The sequence below is a fragment of the Pelobates fuscus genome, chromosome 2, assembly GCF_036172605.1.
Source record: "Pelobates fuscus isolate aPelFus1 chromosome 2, aPelFus1.pri, whole genome shotgun sequence".
NCBI lineage: Eukaryota > Metazoa > Chordata > Amphibia > Anura > Pelobatidae > Pelobates > Pelobates fuscus.
This window is the reverse complement of record NC_086318.1, coordinates 394,822,050-394,849,541: the sequence shown is the minus strand read 5'-3', so window position 1 is coordinate 394,849,541 and position 27,492 is coordinate 394,822,050. Positions and strand designations below refer to the sequence as shown.

The 27,492-nt window shown below is 40.2% G+C and overlaps 1 protein-coding gene across 1 annotated transcript in view; it reads left to right on the top strand.

The window, feature by feature from the left end:
* The first annotated feature begins 295 nt into the window (after positions 1–295).
* The window catches only part of RPS6KC1 (ribosomal protein S6 kinase C1), a 154,799-nt gene continuing 127,602 nt past the window's right edge, over positions 296–27,492 (top strand). The window contains exons 1-3 of the mRNA XM_063443840.1: positions 296–745; positions 7,341–7,376; positions 19,029–19,149. Coding sequence (XP_063299910.1) covers positions 644–745; positions 7,341–7,376; positions 19,029–19,149 — 259 coding nt within the window. The 5' untranslated portion in view covers positions 296–643. The remainder of the gene's footprint in view (positions 746–7,340; positions 7,377–19,028; positions 19,150–27,492) is intronic.

Sequence of the window (27,492 nt, the reverse complement as noted above, 5' to 3'; positions counted from 1 at the left end):
AAGCTTCACACATAACGTACCGGCACCGGAAGTGCCTTTCTATTCCCACGGAGCTCTAAACCCTAGAGACGGCACATATAACTGTAAACAGGACTTCACGACGACAAAAGCAACCGCTCATTTCCCTGGCGCAAGCGGCCATTTCCGGGCTCCACCAAAATGTCTGCTCCATCTCCAAAATACCCAAATCCACTCTAGTGTTTAGTTGAATGTTGTGATTATACCCTGGGGCCGGAAGTAGTAATGACAGGGTGTTGTACAAGTGACAGAGTGAAAGGGATAGATTGTGTGTGATTGCTGGTGCGTATAATACGGTGTCAGGGAATAATATGATGTTAATTGGTGTGTGGCCCTGTGCTTGGACTGGCTGAATGTTATTATAACTTGGGTTTAATATAAACATAATGATAAGAGTGCCTGGAATTGTCCCCAGATAAAGAATAGATATATATATTGATATTATTTATATTGTGCTATGGATAATGCTGATAATATGTGATTTATGCACAGCCTCTATGTGCTGTCTGTGTGTATGGCTGGAGGTACAGCAGACCTGCTCGCTCTGTGTGTTGCCATTCATCAATAGAGGGGCATGTGGTGTCTAAATGGCTGATAACAAGGGTAATGGTGGTAGCTGAACAGTATGATATCCCAAAGAGACACAGGGGATCTGGCTCGTTTCTACACTGTCACTGATCCCAGGAGACACCAGAAAGGCTTCACCATCTATAAAGTCACAGCCAGGGTAAGTCTTTGTCTATTGTTGCTTGCGAGAAAGGGGGGATGTGAACTGGGATATGTACAATCAATATCAAGATATACATTCATTCAGAACGAAAACAATGTTACCTAATCAGTAGCTTTATGTTACAAATAGATACATGGTTACATAGGCTGAAAAGAGATTTGCATCCATCAAGTTCAGGCTTCCTCACATTTGTTTTTGCTGTTGATCCAAAAGAAGGTAAAAAACCCAGTCTGAAGTGCTTCCAATTTTGCAACAAACTAGGAAAAAAATTCCTTCTTGACCCCAAAATATCAGTCAGATGTCTCCATGGATCAAGCAGCTATTACCCCACTAATTAGAAATTATATCCCTGTATGTTATGTTTTTGCAAGTATTTATCCATGTTGCAGTGACTTAAATCTTTCATTATTTTTCACATTGAGGTAATCAATATCTGTTTCATCATTTTTTTTCAATTTTATTTATTTACATTCAGTACTGTATTTTCACAAGCTAATACTTGTTTCATAACATTTTACTGTAGCCTAAAACATGTTTGATTAAATCTTGCGGAAAGTTAATGCCTGTTAAATTAAATCTTGTATATTTTTTTTTAATCAGAGCCTATTACGTGACATTTTGCAATGACTTCAGTGTATGGTATAGTTAACAGGACACTCTAAGTAGGGATAGACCGATTATCGGTGCTGCCGAATATTGGAGACGATATTCTCCATATTTCCAATAACTGGTATTGTCTTAATTTCTATAATAACCTACCGATAACACAGCCTCCAACCAATTAGGCGCCAAGTCAAAACCTTTACGTATCCCCTCCATGATGATCCCAGCATGTATTGGCTGCCTGAGAGTGGTAGAAGTGTGATTGCTATCAGCATGTTCAGTTAATACCAGATTTGAAAGGCGACCAATAATCTGTATTGGCTTGGCTCTGGAAAAATTATATCAGTCGATCCCCAACTCTAAATACCAGAATGCCTGCCCCTGCAGAATTTCTGTGTAAAAATAGTGTTTACATTTGTCCTTCAGGATATCTCTAGTAACTGTGTCTCAGACAACCACTAGAGGTGCTTTATTTTATGGTTCTGCAATCTTTGCTGGACTGATGTCAAGCAACCTCACGCTCTGCATGAGATTCCGAACACTTTCCATACAGATACATTTTGTATCTTTGGGGGGTGGGGTCTGTATAAATCAGAAGCATGATCTATACACCAAAACTGCTTCATTAAGCTAAAGTTGTTTTGGTGACTATTGTGTCCTTTTAAAGATTACAGAAACTGTAATAGACTCATGGTCTATTATATTAAATATGACTTAATCAGCACATGTGACATTAAATTGAATAGTGACTAAATCAGTACCTGTTACATTACATTGGCATAACTGTTGTATTCTGTTTTGTGCTCCCCCTAAGTTTAAAGGGTAATCCAGATGTAAACCCCTTGCTCATGGTGCTTAGAGGGGTATTGGCTATACCTCACTGAGGATGCCTTACCAGGTTGAAACAATCGTCTGGGTTGCTGTGTCTCTCGTGCAGAGAGAGCTGGCCTGCATTTTGGATCTTTTACACAGTTTTGGGTGGAATCAGTCTGATATGCAAGTCGCCCTGGTTCTTTTTGTAATGGGACATGATGAGCTAAAACCAGCTTGCAATCTGAGCGGGAACCCACTGAAGGGCAGGCTATTTGAGATGTTGTCTGTATTCACTTGCACCCTGTTTTTTTTTATCTAACTGTTGCAATAGATGCAACAGCGACCCAAGCCATATTTTTTTTTTTTTTATTACTACAAGACTTAACTCCATAGCGTGATTAAAACAGTGTTTATTCTGTATTTTTTTTTCTCTTTTTAAGTCTTTTGTTAGGCACAGCATGAAAAATCAGAAGGTACTGTTTATTCTTGCAGCTAGTAAAGCCATTTGTTGTTTCATTACCATGGTTACTATACACAGCTCCTTTTGGGAGTTTTCAATTTTGGATCCAAGTTTGTAGGTATTTAAACTGCTTGATGTACTTGAATTTTCCTTACATGATTAAAGGTACACTCCAGGCACCAGAATAACTTCATCTAAATTAAAGGGACACTATAGTCACCCAGACCACTTCAGCTCAATGAAGTGGTCTGAGTGCCAGGTCCCTCAGGTTTTAACTCTTCACATGTAAACATAACAGTTTCAGAGAAACTGCTATGTTTACATTTGGGGTTAATCCAGCCTCTAGTGGCTGTCTTCCGGACAGCCACTAGAGGCACATCTGCGACGCTGGAGGCAAATTTCTCCTCCATCGCGCAGAGCGTTCATAGGAAAGCATTGAGAAATGCTTTCCTATGGACACTTTGAATGCGCGCGCGGCACTTGCCGCGCATGCGCATTCAGCTCCAGTGACGTCGGATGGGGGAAATGACGTCGTACGGGGAGGAGAGGGCACTATAGTGTCAGGAAAACCGCTTTGTTTTCCTGACACTATAGTGATCCTTTAAGTTATGGTGCCAAGAGGCCCCTGGAGGCCTTCTTGCCTCAAGGGAGTAAACCAACCCCAAAGATGCCTCCAGCGGTGAAGTTCACTCCCTTCAAGGCAGCATCTGGTTTCTGAATTTTCCGATATAGGAAGCGTGGTGTGCCACAGAGTAGACTACTCTCATCTAAACCGTAACACCCCATTCTCTAAACAGTCTTGAAAAAGGTATGTTCTTTCCAAGCTCTTTCCAGTTTTGTGAATCGGGAGTCACTTATTGGCTGAGAGCATCAGCTGACTGCTCTCGACCAATCAGCGATGCTCCCGCCCGGCGGCACTCCACGCTTACTGAATTACGAAGCCGGATGTTGCCAGGTGGGGAGTAAACTTCGCCCCAACTTTGGGGGTTAACCCCTTGAGATAAGAGTGCCTCCAGGGGCCTTCTGGCACCATAACATCATCACTTAGATTAAGTTATTTTGGTGCCTGGAGTGTCTCTTTAAGACCTCTCAACTGAAACATTTTTTGTTTTACTATTTTCAATAAAGCTGCACCTTACATTTTGAACCTATGCATTTTCAATTTGATACTACTACTACTTGGATGTTGCGGGGTACCAGGTAGTGCACTGGTTCTTACTCCTATCCCCCTGGAGTGTCACATCCTTGTGCTTTTTGAGCTATCCGTAATATTACCAGTGGTGGCAGTTGAAATTTGAAGGTGGTTGGTGCTAGACATTCACTACCCCTGGAATGAATATCTGCCCCCAATCCCCAATATATTTACTCATGAATAGGAAGTACATCTGTATTCCTCTATTACATTGAAACTATCTCTAAAAATAAATATACAATTACTATCTCTAATAGAAGGGATTTATATTTAGTTTTTTGCCTAATTTTTTCTAACCTGTCGTTCTGGTCATTACTGCATATTTGTGCCATGCCATCTAGTGGCCTTGCTTGAGCACTACAGACCACAGCATTCTACATTATCAGGCCATTATTTTTGTTTATTCCTGTATAGACCATAAATTCATTTTAACACAAGCTATTAAAATCTGTGCTGTGAATTGAAATTTTTTCTTTTTTATACAGACATTCATTAGAGGCTGATTTTAAAGGAACACTATAGGGTCAGAAATACAGAAGTGTTTTCCTGACCCTACAGTGTTAAAAACACTATTCAGCCCTCCTTCAGGCAACGCCTCCCATGTACTCTACTGCATGCCTACCCAGGACGAGGCCACCAAGGGCAAGTCCCTGAAGCATTGCCCACGTAGACAGAGGGCTATCTGCTGTTGGCGACACAGTGCCAGCAAAGTAAAGTAGCCATGTGTTATATACTATTGAAAAGTTTAGCAACCAAATTCTATCACCCAAAATATTAATAACTGTGTACATGAAATATTGGTCAGAAACATTATATGACAATAGTACAAACTGCATGCACAGAAAATTACAGTGGCAAACTACAGGTATAAATGCTAACAAATCTATAGTAACAATGATAATATGGTAGCAATCCAAGAATAAATGAGGTGTAGTATCTTCCAAGCTTCACTCAGTACCTGGGAGTGGTAGGATTTTCTGCAGGATGTAAAATGCAGAGCTTCACTGAGTTTGAGTGTGAGATGAGGCCTGAGAGTGGTAGTATTTTCTGCAGGATGTAAAATGCAGAGCTTCACTGAGTTTGAGTGTGAGATGAGGCCTGAGAGTGGTAGGATTTTCTGCAGGATGTAAAATGCAGAGCTTCACTGAGTTAGTGTGAGATGAGGCCTGAGAGTGGTAGGATTTTCTGCAGGATGTAAAATGCAGAGCTTCACTGAGTTTGAGTCTGAGATGAGGCCTGAGAGTGGTAGGATTTTCTGCAGGATGTAAAATGCAGAGCTTCACTGAGTTTGAGTGTGAGATGAGGCCTGAGAGTGGTAGGATTTTCTGCAGGATGTAAAATGCAGAGCTTCACTGAGTTTGAGTGTGAGATGAGGCCTGAGAGTGGTAGGATTTTCTGCAGGATGTAAAATGCAGAGCTTCACTGAGTTTGAGTGTGAGATGAGGCCTGAGAGTGGTAGGATTTTCTGCAGGATGTAAAATGCAGAGCTTCACTGAGTTTGAGTGTGAGATGAGGCCTGAGAGTGGTAGGATTTTCTGCAGGATGTAAAATGCAGAGCTTCACTGAGTTTGAGTGTGAGATGAGGCCTGAGAGTGGTAGGATTTTCTGCAGGATGTAAAATGCAGAGCTTCACTGAGTTAGTGTGAGATGAGGCCTGAGAGTGGTAGGATTTTCTGCAGGATGTAAAATGCAGAGCTTCACTGAGTTTGAGTGTGAGATGAGGCCTGAGAGTGGTAGGATTTTCTGCAGGATGTAAAATGCAGAGCTTCACTGAGTTAGTGTGAGATGAGGCCTGAGAGTGGTAGGATTTTCTGCAGGATGTAAAATGCAGAGCTTCACTGAGTTTGAGTGTGAGATGAGGCCTGAGAGTGGTAGGATTTTCTGCAGGATGTAAAATGCAGAGCTTCACTGAGTTAGTGTGAGATGAGGCCTGAGAGTGGTAGGATTTTCTGCAGGATGTAAAATGCAGAGCTTCACTGAGTTTGAGTGTGAGATGAGGCCTGAGAGTGGTAGGATTTTCTGCAGGATGTAAAATGCAGAGCTTCACTGAGTTTGAGTGTGAGATGAGGCCTGAGAGTGGTAGGATTTTCTGCAGGATGTAAAATGCAGAGCTTCACTGAGTTAGTGTGAGATGAGGCCTGAGAGTGGTAGGATTTTCTGCAGGATGTAAAATGCAGAGCTTCACTGAGTTTGAGTGTGAGATGAGGCCTGAGAGTGGTAGGATTTTCTGCAGGATGTAAAATGCAGAGCTTCACTGAGTTAGTGTGAGATGAGGCCTGAGAGTGGTAGGATTTTCTGCAGGATGTAAAATGCAGAGCTTCACTGAGTTTGAGTGTGAGATGAGGCCTGAGAGTGGTAGGATTTTCTGCAGGATGTAAAATGCAGAGCTTCACTGAGTTAGTGTGAGATGAGGCCTGAGAGTGGTAGGATTTTCTGCAGGATGTAAAATGCAGAGCTTCACTGAGTTTGAGTGTGAGATGAGGCCTGAGAGTGGTAGGATTTTCTGCAGGATGTAAAATGCAGAGCTTCACTGAGTTTGAGTGTGAGATGAGGCCTGAGAGTGGTAGGATTTTCTGCAGGATGTAAAATGCAGAGCTTCACTGAGTTAGTGTGAGATGAGGCCTGAGAGTGGTAGGATTTTCTGCAGGATGTAAAATGCAGAGCTTCACTGAGTTTGAGTGTGAGATGAGGCCTGAGAGTGGTAGGATTTTCTGCAGGATGTAAAATGCAGAGCTTCACTGAGTTAGTGTGAGATGAGGCCTGAGAGTGGTAGGATTTTCTGCAGGATGTAAAATGCAGAGCTTCACTGAGTTTGAGTCTGAGATGAGGCCTGAGAGTGGTAGGATTTTCTGCAGGATGTAAAATGCAGAGCTTCACTGAGTTTGAGTCTGAGATGAGGCCTGAGAGTGGTAGGATTTTCTGCAGGATGTAAAATGCAGAGCTTCACTGAGTTTGAGTGTGAGATGAGGCCTGAGAGTGGTAGGATTTTCTGCAGGATGTAAAATGCAGAGCTTCACTGAGTTTGAGTCTGAGATGAGGCCTGAGAGTGGTAGGATTTTCTGCAGGATGTAAAATGCAGAGCTTCACTGAGTTTGAGTGTGAGATGAGGCCTGAGAGTGGTAGGATTTTCTGCAGGATGTAAAATGCAGAGCTTCACTGAGTTTGAGTGTGAGATGAGGCCTGAGAGTGGTAGGAGTTTCTGCAGGATGTAAAATGCTGAGTTTGAGTGTGATTAGAACTTTCATTATTTTCCAGTGCCGCCCTTTCTCCTCTTGCTTGACGTAGATGCTAAAACAATTAAAATAAACTTGTTTGCCGAGTTTGCTGCAACTGATATACTCTAATTCATTGCGGGTAAAGCCTATTATTTGCCATATCAAACCTTCCCATCATGGATCCTATTTTATTAACTTTCAAGACATGAGTCAGTGGATACAGTGATATATATATATATATATATATATTTTTTTTTTTAATCCTTTTACTTTGTACAAAAAAAACATAAAATCTTATTTCTTTTTCAGATTGTGTCAAGAAAAAGCCCTGAAGATGTTCAGGAGGTAATGTAATTTATTTCTGATTATTTATGAGATGAAAAGAAAGTTTACCCTGAAAGATGTGTTGCTGTCCATATACAAAAAACATTGTTAAATGGTGACTTTTTTTTTTTTTCTTCATATTGAAAAGTCTATTCATTCAAGTAAAAACTGCAGATCTCGGTCTCTCTTATATAAATTCTTTACGGAAATCACACATGAAGGTGTAATTCAGGTCAAAATACGTTGCAATATGAGTGAGAGTCGCAGGTCTCGGAGCCAGTTATCTGTAAAAATTAATTTTAGTTTTGCTGATTGAACTCGGTAATTGATGTCACCAATTTGAATAAATCAAGTCTCTGAAACTGTTGTCAGCCTGGGGAGATAATGCCCCAATGCATGGTGTATTCGATTTAAATCATGAGTTTAAATGTAAAGACTCATTCTTGCTGGTTAAAATCTTCATTTTTTTCAGCCTGGTAAGGATTCCATATTTAGAATAATGTACTTTGAGATTAGTTTAAAGGATTACTCAAAACACCATGGCCACTTCACAGATTTGAAGTGGTCATGGTGCCTTCAAGTAAAGCGTGCCTGCTACTTCTGTTGGCTCAGGAGAGCAAATTGAAGCAGGAAGAACCCCCCCCTCCGCCCCCGTTTGACAGCCAAGTGGACCTTTCAAGATTATTTGTAAAAGTTACGATTGCTAATAGAAATCTGTACTTCTATAAACTGTCAATATTCTGGGATACTCCTCACCCATAAAGCTTTATGGGTCTGGAGTAGTCTTGTAATCTTAGTTATTTTGGTCATGAAGGGATGAATGCGAAGTTCCTTAAAAAAAAAAATTAAAATAGCAAAAGCAATCCTGGGAATTTACTGGTAGCATTTAATATATTAAAAACTAATAGTAAGCTTATCTGCTGGTTGTATTGCTCCACTGTGCTAGTCTGATATATCATAGGAATTCTAATTCTAAAATATATTGCCATGCTATGAATAACGATTGAAAAATTAAAAATCATTATGTAGCTATGCTTATGGAAATGTAACCCCATATTGACCAAGACTTTTCTGAGATTCCATGGTTTGGGACTTTTACTTTGTGTTTACTCCACTGTAATGTAACATTTTCTGTTTAAAGGGACACCCAAACACCAAAACCACTGCATCTTAACACAGTGATTTTGGTGCTAGAACCTACAGGAGTCTCATGTATGTAATTAAAGTTCAATATACACAACAGGATTATAAATAAAATTTAAAGGGACACTGTAGGCACCCAGACCACTTCAGCCCATTGAAGTGGTCTGGGTGCCAACTCCCATCACTCTTAACCCTGCAAATGTAATTGTTGCAGTTTTTATACCAGACAGCCACAAAGAGGGACTTCCGGCTACTTAGACGACTTTTGGTCGTCTAAATGATACTGGACGTCCTCACGCTATGCAGGAGGACCTCCAGCGTCGGCGTAATCCCCATAGGAAAGCATCGGCGGACGTCGGCAGGGGTGAAGTGTGGGTGGAGCCTGACCCAGCTTGAGGCACATCAGGGCTGGATTCAGGTAAGTGTCTGAAGGGGTTTTAACCCCTTCAGCAGCGTGGGATGGGGGGCGGGAGGGAATTTGGCACTCCAGGATTCTCTAGTGTTTTCCTGGCACTAGAGAATCCTTTGAATTATTTTTTATTTTTTGTATTTTTTAAATTTTTTATAAGAAACAGATTTTATTACAAACAGGGGGGGGCAACCCAATTTGAATTTTTATATAAAAGCTGTTCAGTTCGGTCTCGCTTAATTTAAGGGGGTCATAAGCTGGGCCTGGGGGGTGCCATTGCGCAGCGGTTTAATGCCCACATGAGTAAAGGCGCGGTTCTGCGTTTATAATAGACAGTGGGCACCTCTGGGCATGTAGTTTGCCGGTAGGAGTCTTTCAATAGCTTGCCTCTGCGTTGGTTTAATACCATAACAGGGTGGGAAGGCCTGGGTCGCATGCAGTGTGAGCGGAGATATGCCTGTAGATGGTGTGGGCCCCACGTGTAAGGAATGGCTTGTTCGCGAAGTAGCTGAGTGACCTGCCGGAAGGACTTCCTCCATGTTACGGTATTTCCTGAGAGATCCCTGTAGAACGAAAATTGAGCTTCTTCGGATGGTACTATGGTGGAGCCTCTTGCGGCCTATTCAGGAGATTTTAATCTCCCTTATGCTATTATGGGGTTCATATTGACCCCCATAGAGTGAGGGAGGACATGGGGGGCTTAGGAAGTAGCGGGGAACACTGCTCCCTGCCGCTTCTATTTTTACATATTTCAAGGAGGGAGCTGCGTGCCGGTAGCTAGCTCCTTGTAATAAACTGAACAAACCAACACCGATATTCGGTGATTGTTTGTTTTTCTGAAATTTCTATTCATTCTTTGTCTTTCTGACGAATGAATGAATAGATGAAATTCCTGTCCGAATTTCAGACAATAACGAATGCCCAAGTGTTTAACTGGGCATGTGCGGGAATTTCACAGTGCTATCTAGTGTGGGGAAATGACGTTTCCCACAGGGACTTAATCTTCTTACACAAAGATAGCAGTGCCCAGGACCTAGGTCCGGGCATAAAATAAAGATTTTAAAATAGGTAATATGTGGGACTTAGGGGCATTTGGGGGTGACTATGGGGACAATTAGATGAAGTGGAGTCGGGAGGGGTGTTAAAAAAAAAAAAAACCAAAACAAACTGGATTCGCCATGACGCTTTAAGAACATGTTTATCCCGAAACCCTCAGAAAAGTTGCTAAATACAAGTACAAAATACAAAATATGGTTAAGCTATAGTGTGATTTATGTGTCATATACTTCTAGGCAGAGAATTCTAAGGTGCCCCTGCAACCAACACTCATCCTCCCACCCCCCCCAAAAAAGCAGTTAAAGTGAGTTTTTAGTTTATTAGAGGATTATAAATCTTAGGGTTAGAGTTGAGTTTAATTTAGAATTAGAGTTTATGGGATGTTTAGTGTTTAAAAAGAGTTGAATTGTTTGTTCAGATTTAGGATTTGTATGATTGCATTTGGGACTAAGGAAAAGGTTTGTTTGTTTGTTAAAAATAGAAGCTAGCTCCAAATCTGAAGGTGGTGGATGACTTACTGTTTCTGGTAGCATTTAAAGGACCACTCTAGGCACCCAGACCACTTCAGCTTAATGAGGTGGTCTGGGTGCCAGGTCCTTCTAGGGTTAACCCATTTTTTCATAAACATAGCAGTTTCAGAGAAACTGCTATGTTTATGAATGGGTTAAGCCTTCCCCCTATGTCCTCTAGTGGCTGTCTCACTGACAGCCGCTAGAGGCGCTTGCGTGCTTCTCACTGTGATTTTCACAGTGAGAGCACGCCAGCGTCCATAGGAAAGCATTGAGAATGCTTTCCTATGTGACCGGCTGAATGCGCGCGCAGCTCTTGCCGCGCGTGCGCATTCAGCCGACAGGGAGGAGAAGAGGCGGATCGGAGGAGGAGAGCTCTCCGCCCAGCGCTGGAAAAAGGTAAGATTTAACCCCTTTCCCCTTTCCAGAGCCCGACGGGAGTGGGTCCCTGAGGGTGGGGGCACCCTCAGGGCACTCTAGTGCCAGGAAAACGAGTATGTTTTCCTGGCACTAGAGTGGTCCTTTAATTGTCTTTCCTCTATAGTCTTTATGGTGCTGGTGGAGCAAACAAAATCGGTTTGTTTCTGGACAAAAATTAGTCTTGGCTGAAGAGGAAAAATGCTATAATTGAGTACCTACTAAATGTTTTTGAGCTTGGATGGAGGAGATCCTGAATTATGTGCCGCGGAAGGGGGCCTTGACGAGTTTGTTTTCCAGGCATTATAGAATCCCTTTAATGTTTATATTTTTAGATCTGTTACATAATAAAAGACACTATTATATAATCAAAGTTTTGAATTGCTGAATAATAAACACTGTATTTTCAAAAAACAACAACAACAACAACTCTGTATTTACGTTCTTGCGAACTTCATGGAGACTCTACAGAACTAAGGCAGGAGTGTGATGATTTTGTTTACAACTTTCTTCTTGGGTTGTTTCTCAACGGCATTAGATTTTCTTTTACCCTCTTTCCTCTTTTTTTTAAATCCACCAAAGCTTTTTTTCTCTGTAATAGAAACAAAAAAATATGATTTATGAACAGGATATTTGGATGAGCAGTTCACATTAAACGGCAAACTCCATAAAATGTTAACGGAACGCTCTGGACATCCTAGCCACTTCAACTTATAGAAATAGTTGCTGTTTGATATACACAACTTAGTCTAAGGCAACCTTACCTTTCATTGTCTTGCCTTTTGCCACTGGGACTCCAAATATAGATGAATTCATGATTTTTTTGCCTTTGTCTTCGTTGCTAGGAAGTGATCACAAAATTTGTTTTGTTATTTTGAAATATTAATTTATTATTTGAGTAATTATTAATGTAAAGTACTAAGTGACATTCCTACCAATAGTGGCGGCCTTAGATAGCACAGAGTATTACCTGATGTTCTCTTTTTCCTCATTAACTTCAATTTCAGTTTGTATTCCTGGTGATTCCTCCTAAATGTCAAAATAAGAAAATAATCGATCAGTGACAATAATGTCTTTTACTGAAGGTTCTTTAGAAAGTTTTCCTAAAATATTGTCTTGCTCTTAAAGGGACACTATAGTCACCTGAACAACTTTAGCTTAATGAAGCAGTTTTGGTGTATAGAACATGCCCCTGCAGTCTCACTGCTCAATCCTCTGCCATTTAGGAGTTAAATCCCTTTGTTTATGAACCCTAGTCACACCTCCCTGCATGTGACTTGCACAGCCTTCCATAAACACTTCCTGTAAAGAGAGCCCTATTCAGGCTTTCTTTATTGCAAGTTCTGTTTAATTAAGATTTTCTTATCCCCTGCTATGTTAATAGCTTGCTAGACCCTGCAAGAGCCTCCTGTATGTGATTTAAAGTTCAATTTAGAGATTGAGATACAATTATTTAAGGTAAATTACATCTGTTTGAAAGTGAAACCAGTTTTTTTTCATGCAGGCTCTGTCAATCATAGCCAGGGGAGTTGTGGCTAGGGCTGCATAAACAGAAACAAAGTGATTTAACTCCTAAATGACAGTGAATTGAGCAGTGAACTTGCAGGGGAATGATCTATACACTAAAACTGCTTTATTTCGCTAAAGTAATTTAGGTGACTATAGTGCTCCTTTAACCCCTTAAGGACACATGACATGTGTGACATGTCATGATTCCATTTTATTTCAGAAGTTTGGTCCTTAAGGGGTTAAAGGACCACTATAGTGCCAGGAAAACAAACTTGTTTTTCTGGCTCTATATGGTCTTTAGGTCCCCCCCCCCTCCCGCCGGGCTGAAGGGGGAGGAAAAGGTTAGATTCTTACCTTTCTCCAGCGCCGGGCTCCCGCGGCGCTCGGGACTCTCGTCCCTCTTCCGACGTCATCCTCCGAATGCGCTTTCAATCAGTCCATAGTCTCAATGCTTTCCTATGGATGCTGGCGTCTTCTCACTGTGAAAATCACAGTGAGAAGCGCGGAAGCGCCTCTAGCGGCTGTCAATGAGACAGCCACTAGAGGCTGGATTAACCCTAATGTAAACATAGCATTTTCTCTGAAACTGCTATGTTTACAGCTGCAGGGTTAAAACTAGAGGGACCTGGCACCCAGACCACTTCATTGAGCTGAAGTGGTCTGGGTGCCTATAGTGGTCCTTTAGTACCAACTTGTAGTGAACTGAAAATCTAATTGGAAATTTTGGTTTAAACTGATGAGCTGTGACTAATCAACAAATTGTGGTGAATCCATCTTATCCTTAGTGAAGTAACCCAGACTTTACATCCTTTTAAATAGTCCTGTCTGATACCAGGAACAAAGATAACGAGTATCAACCTCTTTTCCTAACATTTATTGCCCTGATAACACACGAATAGATACAAGTAAAATATCCAGAATTTATTCTAGAAGGGAGTATTCACATGAGTTCGTGAATAGGTATCATATTTGTACATGGTGAAACTGGCAGAAATCAAAAACTATGATCTACCATTTTATATCCCAAAGCAAACCTTTATAAAAATTGAGCTGATCTAGGATTCAGTAATTATTTAAAACTTGTGAATGAAAGAAAGAAAATGGTGTACTATGGGGACTGGGATGTAGTCTAAACACAAAGGGATGCCAGCTTACTACCAGACTGGAAGGTAAATGAAAAATAAATGGTATTGATTAAAATAACACAATGTGAAAAAGCCTTTATATACAGTGGTGTTGGTGTTCATGTACAATGCATTAAAAAACAGCTATTCAATAAGCAGGTAAATAGTATATAGTCAAATGTTCACCAAAGCGTATGATGAAAATTTGACTATACTATTTACCTGCTTATTGAATACTTGTTTTTAATGCATTGTGTTATTTATTTATTTATTTTTAAATTCTTTATTTATGTTGACAGAGATAACAACATGCATAGGTCGAGTACATTTCGTAACTCAAACAACGATTGACATACACTTTGTATACAGAGTGCGTGTAACTTGTCCATCGCATAACCATGCGGCGGATGGTGGTCTAAAGTTCACCGCCATTGCTCCCTAAACTGATGTATTAGTTACCTTAATACTCTGAGATATTGCGAGTTACGATTTGTCAACTTTAGTTTTACGATTTATAAAAGAAGAAAAACAAGAACTATTTGGTAACATATGAAACTTGGCTGTTGTACATGTACATAAACAACGTAGGTGTGTGCCCTCCAACTGCCGGGAGTGCATTGTGTTATTTTAATCAATAAAATTTTATTTATTTTTCATTTACCTTCCAGTCTGGTAGTAAGCTGGCATCCCTTTGTCCCCAAAGTACACCATTTTCTCTTTCATTCATTCACATAGTTCCCTTTTAGGGTTATCCCCAGTTCATTGGTGTACCATATTAAACCATTTGGCTCAACTTTCGTTTTCCAATATATAAAACATGATTAATATCTAACAGCACCATTATTCTAAAATAAAAAAAAGTAGCAGGCATAGAATACATACCTGATCTTTTTCCTTCTTGGACAGCAATTCAGTAAGGTATATGTAAAATGTTTTTGTCTCTTCACTGTATTTGTCTTCCGGCTCAAAGAAAAACGTTGTACCGGTAATCAAGGTCACCTTCAGCCTTCTTGTCTCTTCATTAACCACCGCAGTGCTAACCGTCTGCATTGGATATGCACTAAAACAAATAAGGTGTAAAATGAAATCTACAGACTCCTGCAATGGCAGACTTTGCCCAGGCAACCAAACACTAAATAGTTCCTTTAACATAACAGAAATTAAGAAGTGGTACCTTGTTAGAGTCATTGGCTGAGCTGGCTGATGTTCATGCTGTTGAAATGAATCCTCCGCTACCAAAAGGAAGTCGGGTGGTAAAGATGGTTCTGTTGCGGCAATGGCCAGAGTTATTACTGGTGTGCGTCGAGAAATATGAATACTCTGGCCATTTTCTGAGACCTGAAAACAAAACTTCATAATTGTAGATCTGCATTTCCAGTTATTTTCAATTAAAAAGCAGACCAGTCTAGATTGATAGCGATTTTTATTTAAGACCACTATTATGAACCTGCTCCAGTTTGTCAGAATGGAGCAGGACTATCAAGAGGGGAAGATATAGGAAAACCATTATGAATGCAAAGGTTAGAACTGAAAAAGTTCCCACTACAAATACAACAGAGTGTCTTTACAGTATTTGTGTATGTGTATATATTGTGTGTATCTGGGTGTTGACAATATTTGTGCTGTACTTATACATGCCCTCATAGCATGTGATTTTGAAACTGGTTGTTCTAGACAAGTAGGTGGGGTGTTGCGTTTATTGTCTAGGTATTAAAAAGTACCCCTTTTCTACTTCATGTACCTCCATTTCTTTCTACCTTTTCAAAATAAAAAAAACTTTAATTTAAAAAAAAAAAAGTGCAGTTTGCTATAATTATTTGAAATTTATTTAAATAAATATTTGTTTAAATACACATATATACTAATAATAAAAATGCATTACCTGAAAAAATTTGTTTTCAAATACAGTGGCGTCTTTAAAGAGGTAATATTCTCCTCCCATAAGATATCTCTTAAGAGGTCCACCGCTGTCCATTTTTGTTGATGGGAATTGTCCCTCGGCTTGAATGTCACCTCCACTCCTCTCTCTATATGGATTTTGTTATAATGATGTTGGGAGGAGAAAAAAATAATAATATTGCTTTTATGCCAGTTGGGAAGTTCTGAGTACCTGCCCATAATATAAAGTATCCATATTCAATTATTAGAATCTTATCCTGAAAAACTCACCTCTTGCTGCCGAGTTCTAGTTGTTAGAAATGTACAACCTTTTTAATGATTTATTTTTTAAATAAATTCTTCGGCGTAGTAAATCACAAAGTTCGCAAGAACAGTATATACTACTGCAGCTCACAAAGTGGACACTAACTGCAAACACTGCATGTCCCCATTTTTAAAGGGCTTTGCTCTCTATGACCTGGGCATCTTGGGTATAATGGGGAATGATGTAAGCATGAATTTTATTGGTTGGTGAATTTTTTTATTTTACCCTTGGACAGTACAGTGCGTGTAATAGTGGCATTTTCAATTGGATATCTCTCTTTAGATAGATTTCCCCCCAAAGCATTTTGCAAAAATAAATCTAATTCAAATGTAAATTTTTTTTATTTGTTTTTCATTTATACAAAATTAAGTCTTGCACTCAAATTCCACTAATGTCGGGGTGCAGCAATGACTATTGTACATACAATAAAAACCAAAGAAAAGTTACCTGCACGCTATCCCAAACCCCTACGCACATTTAAATAACTGGAGGTTTTTTTAGTGTAAGCTCATCTGCCACGTCAAGACAAAACTCTTTAAGCTAGTCCTACGCTAACAATTCACCTAGCTTTTTTCAGCTTCAGGTAAAAATCTCTAATGAGACAGAGTAAAACCCCTACATACTTATAAACCCTTAATAGGGGTATGCAGCTGCACTGTAACATGGCTGTGCAATACAAAACAAACAAATATACAAGATTAAGTCCAGTGCTCAAGCTTCCACTACTCCTGGGCAACAGCAATGACTATAGTACACATCAGTCCCAGTACATATAATGGAAACAAAATAAGAGTTACCTGCACACTATCCCAAAGGCATTTTTCACTGTGTCAAACTCCATTGAACTGCAGGAAGCATCTCTTGTGCCTGTCTGGTCGAGAGCCACTAGAGGCAGTCCTAACACTGCAGTTTTTTACATTGCAGGGTTAAGGGAACAGGGACACGGCACCAAGACTGAGATGGCACGGTCTGGGTTCCTATAGTGTCCCTTTAACAGCAGTCACAGAACCTAGAACGCTAAACAAATATACAGTTTTAATCAAAATTATTCCACTCCAATTGCAAAATTTACAGACTTTCAATTGTTTGCAATGAACAAATCCGACAAAAGCAATTGATATAGCTCAACACAACAAATGCTTCTAGTAGTATTCCCAAATTCACTTGAAAATGCAACTTTGAATGACCCTTACGGCGGTCACCTGAACACTTGTATCATTTATCTGCATTTCATCCAGGAACTGTCCTTATTAATAACTGTGGCCACAGCAGAGCCTTTCTAATTCAGAATACATATCATCTAAATAAGTGCCCAAATACAGGGCACAAATTACATAAGACATCGTTTGTGTCTCAACGCGTTTCATGCGTGCAAATCTCAAGTACTCAAAGGCACATACTCCCACGCCTTTTTTTTCTCTTTTTTTGAATGTATAGGGGATAATAATCTTTATCTCTATTGGTTAGCAGGAAGAGCAATACTAGTGCTGGTTTAGGAATAAAAACATTTAGATGGTTTGCCCCCATAAAAGGTAAAAAAACATACCTTATTTTCAGGGCTGCGCGGGTCTGCCAGCCCTGCCCCGCCTCCTTGGCTGACATCAGCAGATTTCCCATAGGAAAAGCATTTGATTGGCTGAGATCGTCAAGGGGGTGGGGGCGGAGCCAAACACCAACTTTGCCAATCTGCATCTCTATGGGGAAAGTGTAGCACTGCCCCAGGAAGCACCTCTAGTAGCCATCTGAGGAGTGGCTACTGGAGGTTTTCCTAGGGAGCAATATAAACACTGCCTTTTCTTGGAAAAGGAAGGGTTTACAGCAAAAATGCTGCAGGAGGAGGTTATATTCACCAGAACAACTACATTAGGCTGTAGTTGTTCTGGTGACTATAGTGTCACTTTATGTATTTTCCCTTGGCTCTTTCGTCAGCAGTTTCTGCCAAATCTAGTGATAAATATTTATTTCCCATATACATATTGCATTGTTATAGTTAGTTTCACATGCTTTGTGTGATCTGCTACTTCAGAAGCTCTTGATTTGTGTTTTGCTGCATTGCCCAAGTACAACAATACCACACATGTATACTGTGTGTATACTGTGTGCCCCCATATTGAAATGCCTCTTTGCTTATTTCATAGAAACACTATATCATGTGACATAATCTATGTAACTATATTGAATAGTGTCATAATTTGATTCGGTTTCCATTCCTAACCCTATGCCAGCCCTAACACCAACCCTAACACTACACGAACCCTCTGCTGATTGCCTGCGCTTGCGTCACTGCTGATATCTGCAGAAGCATTTCATCTAGGTAAACAGCACTGTGTACTGTAATGTTTGCAGAATGAGAGGGAGATCTCGCTCTGCTAATTATTTTTATGCTCTCCATAGCAATCATTTTCAAGAAGGGGACATGTAAGGATCAGGGTCTTTTCAGACCATTGAAATAAAGGTGCGCTGTGCCTTTAAATAGTATGCAAAGTATGATAAAGTGCAATTAGGTAGTGCATTTTAAAGTGCACTTGATATATATTTCCTCTATTGTTGGCATTATCACTGTTTGCACTTTAAGGTGCACTACCTAATTGCACTTTATCATACCTCGCACAGTATTTAAAGGCACAGTGCACCTTTTCCCTTTGTTTAGTTGTTTTTGAGCTATTTGCACTTTAAAGGTCCAGCGCTCCTTTTTATACTTCTATATATTATCAGGTTACGCTTATTATTAGCGCTTTATTTTGCTTGTTCGCTTTTTTGTGTTTTTTTTGTGTGTGTATCTTTTCAGACCATACTTGTCTCCCTCTCTCTGAGGGCATCATAGTTACACTATGAATGACATTACTGGTCCATGGCTAAACGGGATCGCTCAACCACAGTTTAAAGGGCTCACCAGTCAGTGTGGGGACCCAAAACGTGGCCCTACCTGACAGTGCTACCTGGGTCTCCCAGCAGAGATCTAACCCTGCTAGTACATACAAGGCATGATGATGGATGCTGCCCCATGTGTTAAATCTCTGAATTGCATGGTGGCACAAAGGGATTTGGACCTGAAAACTTCTATACTTCATATGACAATATTAAAACATAGAACAGACTATTGCTACATCGTTCCATTAAACTCCTGCAAGTTATTTCCATGGAAGCTAGCTTCTGATGTGTCTACATAGTTTATTTTTATTTCCTTTATTAATATACTTGCCTTTGTTCTAAATATTTGGTGACTGATCTTATACAGGTAGCCGAGCAGATTTAATTTATATTTCCATATTGATGTAACTGCATTTTTTCCCCCCGCTTCAGGTAGTTACTTGGAAGAGGTACAGCGATTTTAAAAAATTACATAAAGAACTCTGGCAATTACACAAGCTTCTCTTCAGACAGACTGAGCTCTTTCCACCTTTTGCCAAAGCAAAATTGTTTGGTAAGTGTTACTTATCTGTAATCATATTTGTTCTTTTCTCCTGATACAAAATGCTCAGCAGTGTGCAGGGGACATGTCCACATGTGACCAGTTGTGCTTTATGGGAGTTGTGTAAATCAGTGTACATATAATGTATACATTAAATAATGTTATATACATCTTTGTTACTTTGGCACTATTTGCTCCAATCTTGCTGCACTCTCCAAAAAGTACAAACACTGAAAGTGGCATAATGCGTATTAAAGAGACATTAGTCACCAGAAGAAGTACAGCTAATGTAGTGTTTCTGGTGTGTATGTTTTTTTTTTATTATAAACACTGCTTTTACATTGCAGCCTTGGAACATCTCTAGTGGTAGTCACTCAGACGGCCACTAGAGGTGTTTCCTGGGTCATTGCTGCATAGCAGTGACTTTCAGCGTCTCCACGCTCTGCATGGAGATGCATTGATTCAATGGATCTCTATGAGGAAATACTGATTGGCGTAGCATGGTGTTTTGTCGTGCATGCCCAATGACCTCCCGAATGCTTTCCTAAAAAGCATTGGATTAGCTGAGATTGTCAGATTTGCTCTCGGCCAAAGAGGCGGAACATGTGGAGGGCAAGCAGCAGGGAGACCAGTGTCGCGTTGGAAGAAAGGGTTTTAAAATCACCTTTTAAAATGAAGGCAAGGGGGTTGGTCACCTTAACTGTGTTTTTAAAACTTGTGTCAGGAATACTTGTTTGTATTCCTGACACTATAATGTTCCTTTATAGGATTTACTGACCATTTTATTCTTACATTGAAGCATAACAAATTAATTTAATTTGAATTTAGTTATATTTCCCCTCGCAGAAGTTTAACTCCCAATAGCCTAAGTTAGAATCTCACTTAGCATGACAGGAGTTGAAGTTCAACAGGTACACGCACAATTTGATGGGGCATACACTCCCGACAGAGTGGCTTGTTTTTTTTCCTCTGACTAACAGGTTTTGTGTTTATTTTTTTATCAAACAATAAACAGTTACATTAGCTGGGCAGCAGGAACTTTGACAGTGTTTGTGCAACTAACTCAGCCACAGGCAGCCTGTCCAAAGCCTATGGGGTTAGCGTGCTCTGTGTATAGACACCAGATGCAAAAGTTTCACAAAACTGATATTGCCAGACAGGAAGAGAGTATTGATGGCCAGGTTGCATCATGCACACCAAAAAAAGTGAAATGAAACATTTTTGTGACTGTGACTTTCACCATAACTACATCAGTAAGATGAAGTGGCTATGAGGCTTTGTGACCCTTTAACCCCTTAAGGACACATGACATGTCTGACACGTCATGATTCCCTTTTATTCCAGAAGTTTGGTCCTTAAGGGGTTAAAGGCCCACTGTAGTGGTTATGATGCTATCAGACGTCTGACCCGGTTTCCAGTTCTGTGTCAAACTGTTTTAAAACCGTTTGACTTGACATAAATTAAGAGTCTCTCAGGCTCCTGTGGCATGACCTGTTGATGACTTGTCCTTAAGCCTGTGGTGAAAACCATTTTAACTACAAACAAGCATTAATAATAAATACATCAAATATATAATAAAAGCACCACTGTCTAACATGGGAAAGTGTTTTTTTGTTTGACCAATATATGGTATAATGGTCATGGGGGCTGGAGTTTGTATGTACAGCGTTTTGCTTTGAAAAGCTGCACATACGGTTTAACCCCTCTGCTGCACGAGGCGTATGACACCCTACATAGGTGTATTGTCTGCCAGCACCAATGTCAGTTCTGTGCATAGTCCTATGAATAGAATAGAATAGAGCAGTCAGCTGACTCTCTCAGACAATGAATAGACAGCAGGATCGATATCACTGACCACAGCAGGATGTTGGCACCCAGCCAAGAGGACCAACTGTTACAAAACGGTTTGCCCCATTACCAGTAACCGGGGCAGTGTACTTCTGGCATAATAACCAGTACAGCAGGCTGTAGTATTTGTGATGGTTTAAGTAACTATTTAATGTAGCTGTTTTTATTTTATTTTGTGTGAATATTTCCTGCTCTTTAGTAGATACTTATGATTACAGGATGAAATGTACATGGATATTTACACTGGAGGTTTTGTCTGCTTCTATAGCTTAATATTTCAAAGATAAATCACATTTAATGACTGCATTTTAAAAATGTTAATTGTTACCCTAAACAGGAGGAACTACTAATAATTTTTCTTCTGGCGGATGAGATCTCTATAAAATGTTTGTATTTTCATTTAGAAAGGGCTGACTTTAATACCAAAAAGGGTGCAATAAACACACTATAATATGCAGATTAAATGGCTTACTGGACAAACTATTAAGGATGCCTTTTTCCACCCACATTTATATGATGTTTCAATAGTTATTCTTGTAGTCAAACCATCACATGAATACCTCTTTACAATTATTCATTCAACTTTATTAACCTTCAAATATTTGTATCTGGAATGCCAATTGAGAGAATAATTAGCAAATCGTTTATTTTTGTTTGGATTTGCATGGCAGAGACAGTTTTCTATCTTTATTTTTTTATACTATTTTATTATATTGTAGGATTTTGTGTGGGCCATGGGGTTGTTTGTAAATATTTTTTGTTACATGTACATGGTTTTATGGTAACTATATTGTGATTGTCTTTGTAAATTGTTCATTGTTTACGTTGAATATAAAAATACAATGTCTACAATAAATTTTAATATCTATAAATGCATTTTTTTTTTATATTCTTTTTTTGAATAGTAAATTCTTATTGAAAACGTGACCTCGACAGAGCACATATCAAACAGTACAATAAGAAAGCAATCATACTGTGAATATGTAGAACAAGGATTGTCAAAGTGGTAGATAAGTAAAGCGTCACATTCTTTTATAATTAGAAAAGAACATTGTAAAACACAGTATGACAAAAATAAGCAAATATGCTGGATAAGACACAGTCTGATTATATCAGGGATAATCTATTATTAAGTAGGAGGAGAAATTGATTATAGATGTTTGTTACTATAGAGACTAGGAAAATTAACATTGAAAGTGTGTTCTATCTAGGAGAGAACAATAAAGCTTCTACCTAATACGTGATATTTTTTCGTTATCAGCAAAATAAGAAAATAATTTATGGAAAACAAATTAAAACAAAACGACCGAGTCAAGTCTCTTGTTATGGGAGAATAAAAGGAGTATGTAAGGTGGCAAATAAAAAATATATTTAAAAAATCCAGCGGTAGTGGTAGCATCACTGGTCCCTTGGTTACTGCTCGTTGCAGAGTATGGCATTTCGTGCGCCGCCATCTTAGGTTTTTGATGATGGCAGCGATTACATTAAACCCAGTGGCAATGTCTGTAGAAGAAAAAAATGTAAGTAAAACTGATCGCAGGAAATTGGTTGGGGGGGGGTGTGTGGGGGGGGGAGGATGTTAGGTGGAAAAACATGCACACATCAGCTAAGAAAGGGGTTCACATGGTAACAGATCTGCTTTAATCCGGGCCTGAAAAGTGGGGATGTAATGTTTCCAGGGAGTGAGATTTTTTTTTTTTTAAATTAGCAGTTATTTTTTCTGGAGTGCATCGATCCAGGCCATCTTAAAAATGTAATAAAGTTTAACCAAAAAGCTGGAAAGTTTGGGTGAGGTGGTGATACCGGAGAAACTGACGGAAGCCAAGCACAGAGAGATGGACACAGGTTTCTTCAGGAAGGAAGAGATTCTTTATTGGATCACCGATCGGGACTCAGAGGGACTAGCGTCACCAAAATACAGCAAAGTCTGAGTACTGAATACATAGAGTACATTCCTTATATAGCACTGTAGCTCCTCCCACAATTAACTACACCCACACATACCCTTAACCTATTTAATAAATAGAGTCTAAACTCATCCATCCGGTCTAACCACGTGGCTCATCTGATACAAAGGAGAGGGACGCGTAATTCCAGTTCTTACATTCCTGCACCTGGTCAGTACAGTGATAACAGTATCTTAGCTACGTGTAATTAACTAACTGATACTACAAACACATATACATACATATGCCTTGTGGCAATCTTAGCCTGCTAAACTTGTATTTTACTGGAATTACATCACATTCCCCCCTTTGATGCCTCTGATATTTCACAATTACTTGAGGCATCACTTAACCTTGGTTTGCATATACCTCAGGTTACCATGAACCAGACCAAACTTATCTTATGATGTGAATCTTTTAACACTCATCTTCCTGCATTGGTTCTCCTTGATCTAGAGCCTTATACTTATATATCGCCATTATCTGTGCAGCAGCCTTCCTCTCTGCTATACTTCCTATCAGGCTTTGCACAGACCTAACTACTAAGGGTATAAGACACGGTAGGAGTAGACACAACAGTAAAATCAGTAGGACTCCACCTACCACTGCCTTAAGCCCTCCAAACCACTCATACCAGCTACCAAACCAACTACTTGGATTGTACCCTTTCCATACCTGAGTAGGCACATGCACTAGTTTAACCATATGGCTAGTAAGCTCAGCTATTGCTTGCCCTTCGTCATCTATTTGAAGACAGCAATTGCTCAGGTTAAACTTCCCACATACACCTCCCTCTACTGCCAAAAGGTAATCCAAGGCTAATCTATTTTGGTACACTGCTGTCCTCATCCTGGTATTATGCTTCGCTAGAAGATTGAGTGCTTGTGAGGTCTCATTAGTAATAATCTCAACCACCGCCTGTAATCTTATAATACGGTTGAGCATATAAATTGGGGTTCTATAACCAAAGGTACCATCTTCTGCCCACGTGGCTGGCCCATAATAATCTATGATACGCTGGGGAGGCCATTCATTATCTTCCCAGGTGCCTATCTCTAAGGGTCCCCTTTTCTTCCTATGATTCACATCATACACTTTAACACCTAAAGTCTCACCTGTTTCAATCGGTAACAAGAAGAAGGATGGTTTGAGCATACCCAACACACATGCCCCTTCCCAGTCCTGTGGCAACTCCGAATAGGCTTTCTTACCACAGATCCAGTACAAATTTGCTGGGGCTCTCCAGGTAGATGTGATGGATAAATCAAACCACACATCCTTTAAACTGGCATATCTAGCAAACGGGTTAGATGGTTCTGAGACATTTGAAGCCGACCACCAAGTTGTATTTTTAGTATCATCATCATAAGCTTTTTGCCCTAGACAAGTTAATTCTCCTACAGAAGTATTATACATTATTCCTTTCCTTGCTATGCAAACATAACCTATGATGGAGGTCTTTAATCTCCACTCAGATTTACCTCTAACACTCAAATGATAATCGGCTTGTGTAGATATTAGTTGGTCAACTGCCTCAGAACCGGACATTACCTCCTTTGCTTCCCAAGGCCATTGGTCTCCCATGTTAGTACCTCCACACACATAGCAGTTGGTAACATTAAGACTACCGGCAATACTTTCAGCTAGGTCAATGAACAGGTTTTTAGCGTTATGGGGGATCTTATTATCTATACTCATCTCTTCATAAAAGGAATGGTATACTTGATGAGTCTGGGAGGATACCGTATCAGTCTCTATTCCTATAAACAATAATGTCCCAGGATCTAAACCCGTCCCGTATATCTGAAACCCAAATAAATTTCCATACTTATCTAGGAACTTGTCGGGGTTATTAATAAGTATATGGACTGGGTTGCATTCCATAGACTTACAATAAGGGCTAGTCGGCAACTTAGTCACTATCATGTCTTTATCTACTGTCTGTCCCCAAGTCGCCCACCCCACACAAGACCAATATGGACAAAAGTTATAGTCTTTATTTGGGCATCTAGGACTCACATATTTATTTTTACTACTGGGACAAATATATTTATCATTAGACCCATACGTCCTCTCCCATCTAAGATCCCCACATACATTCCACGGTTTTCTACCACTTGATATCGCCTTACATGCATCAAATAGCAGAACACCCGAAGAATGTACGGATTCTAACACCGTCTTATTAATTAGGGTCCCCTGAGGATCTCCATTCCTGAGAGTCAACCAAATTGTACGAGGTTGATACTCTGGACTGAAGCACTTAGGTTCTCCTACTCCTAAATGGCACACACTATAGTCTATATTTAGGTATCTACATCTTGATACCTCTCCTTTACATTCGTATTGTGAATGCCAAATTAGGGTTTGGGAAATATGGTTACCTGTTCTCGTAGTCTTAATGCATACCTCACAGCTAGGAGTGTCGGTACCTCTACCTTCCTGAATATAAAAACACATATAAATAAACACAATCAAAAGCACATCTTTCGCCGTCATCCTCAGTCTTCGTCCGTGCGATGGAACCTCAGCTTCCAGGATGTGAGGGCTGCAGGGAATGGAGTTCTGCTCGTCTTCACAGGTGTCCCTTCGAGACTTTCCTGGCTTATACACTATGTGTTGGTAAGCGGACAGGCTTTATTATGGCCTTCTCACTCACACCTGTAACAATAAAATTTGTAATCCACAATAATTCCTCGTTACTCCGACTGAGTAGTGCGTTTCAACCGGATCTTGCAGGGATTCTCTGGATCTGCTGTAATTTGCCAAGAATCGACTGCTGCTGGTTTAACCCTGGAGTGATGTATCCACGGAGTTACTTCGGCTACTTTTATCGCTGTAGGGGTAGACAAAAGAACAACATAAGGACCTCTCCACTTGGGCCCTAACGGTACATTATTCCACTCTTTAATCCACACTTGGTCTCCTGGATGATAACTATGAACAGGGGGATAAATATTCACAGGTAATCTATCTTGTACCCATTTCTGTACCTCCTCCATAGTCTTACCCAACTCTACAACCTGCTGCCGGGTAATTCCTTCTCCCAACTGACTCAAGTCCCCCCTTAAGTTACCAAGTACGGGAGGTGGTCGCCCATACATGATTTCAAAAGGAGAGAGGCCCATCCTTCTGGTAGGGGTACTGCGGATTCGCAATAAAGCTATGGGTAAGAGAACGTTCCACTTAAGTTGGGTTTCCTGACACATTTTAGCCAACTGGTTCTTTATAGTTCTATTCATTCTCTCTACCTTACCAGAACTCTGGGGTCTATATGCAGTATGAAGCCTCCACTTTATACCAAGCATATGAGTCAGTTGTTGTAGGCACTGATGAACAAAAGCTGGACCATTGTCCGATCCTATAGAACAGGGTAGTCCATATCGGGGTATTATTTCTCGTAGCAGGAATCTTACAACTTCTCCTGCTTTCTCTGTACGAGTAGGACATGCTTCTACCCAGCCTGAATAGGTGCACACAATTACCAACAGGTAACGATGTCCACCCGATTTAGGCATTACTGTAAAGTCTATTTGTAGATCGGACATGGGGAGTCCCCCCATAAACTGGACTCCTGGTGGCTTTACTGGTCCTTGTCTTGCATTATTCTTAGCACACGTTACACATCTGCGTACAATGGCCTGAGTCAAGTTGGACAATCTTGGTATGTAGAAATGTTTCCTGAGAGATTCTTCAGTACTGTCTCTCCCAGAATGTGTCCCGTTGTGATAATTTTGGACAATTTCTACCGCTAGTGATGCTGGTATGACTATTCTTCCATCTTCTAGCTGATACCACTTGTTCTCCAAATACTTTCCCGGTTCAGTCTTTAACCACTCCTCTTCTTGAGCTGTATAAACTGGAGTCCATTGGGACAGTGGAGTTGGTATAAGAGCAGCTATATGCCCCACATACTCCTGTCTTCCTGATTCAGCAGCACGCTTAGCCGCACTATCTGCCATCCGATTTCCCTTGGTTACATCACCATCTCCTCTCAGATGCGCTCGACAATGTATGATACCGACTTCTTTCGGCTCCCACACTGCTTCCAATAGTTGTAGGATTTCAGCTGCGTACTTGATTTCTTTGCCTTCTGAATTCAGTAGTCCTCTTTCTTTATACAAAGCTCCGTGGGCATGAGTGGTTAAAAACGCATACTTAGAGTCCGTATAGATATTTACTCTTAAACCTTCAGCCAATTGTAACGCTCGTGTTAGTGCTATTAATTCTGCCTTTTGTGCTGATGTTCCTTTCGCCAGTGGCCGAGCTTCTATCACCTTGTCTATTGTTGTCACTGCATATCCTGCATAGCGGATCCCTTCTTTCACATAACTACTGCCGTCGGTGTAATATTGAACATCGGGGTTCTGGATGGGAAAATCACGAAGATCTGGTCTACTTGAAAATACTTCATCCATTACTTCCAAACAATCATGTTGACTTTCAGTAGGTTGCGGCAAAAGGGTAGCTGGATTTAAGGTGTTTACAGTCTCTAAATGCACTCTTGGGTTTTCACACAACATTGCTTGATACTTGGTCATACGGCTGTTACTAAACCAAT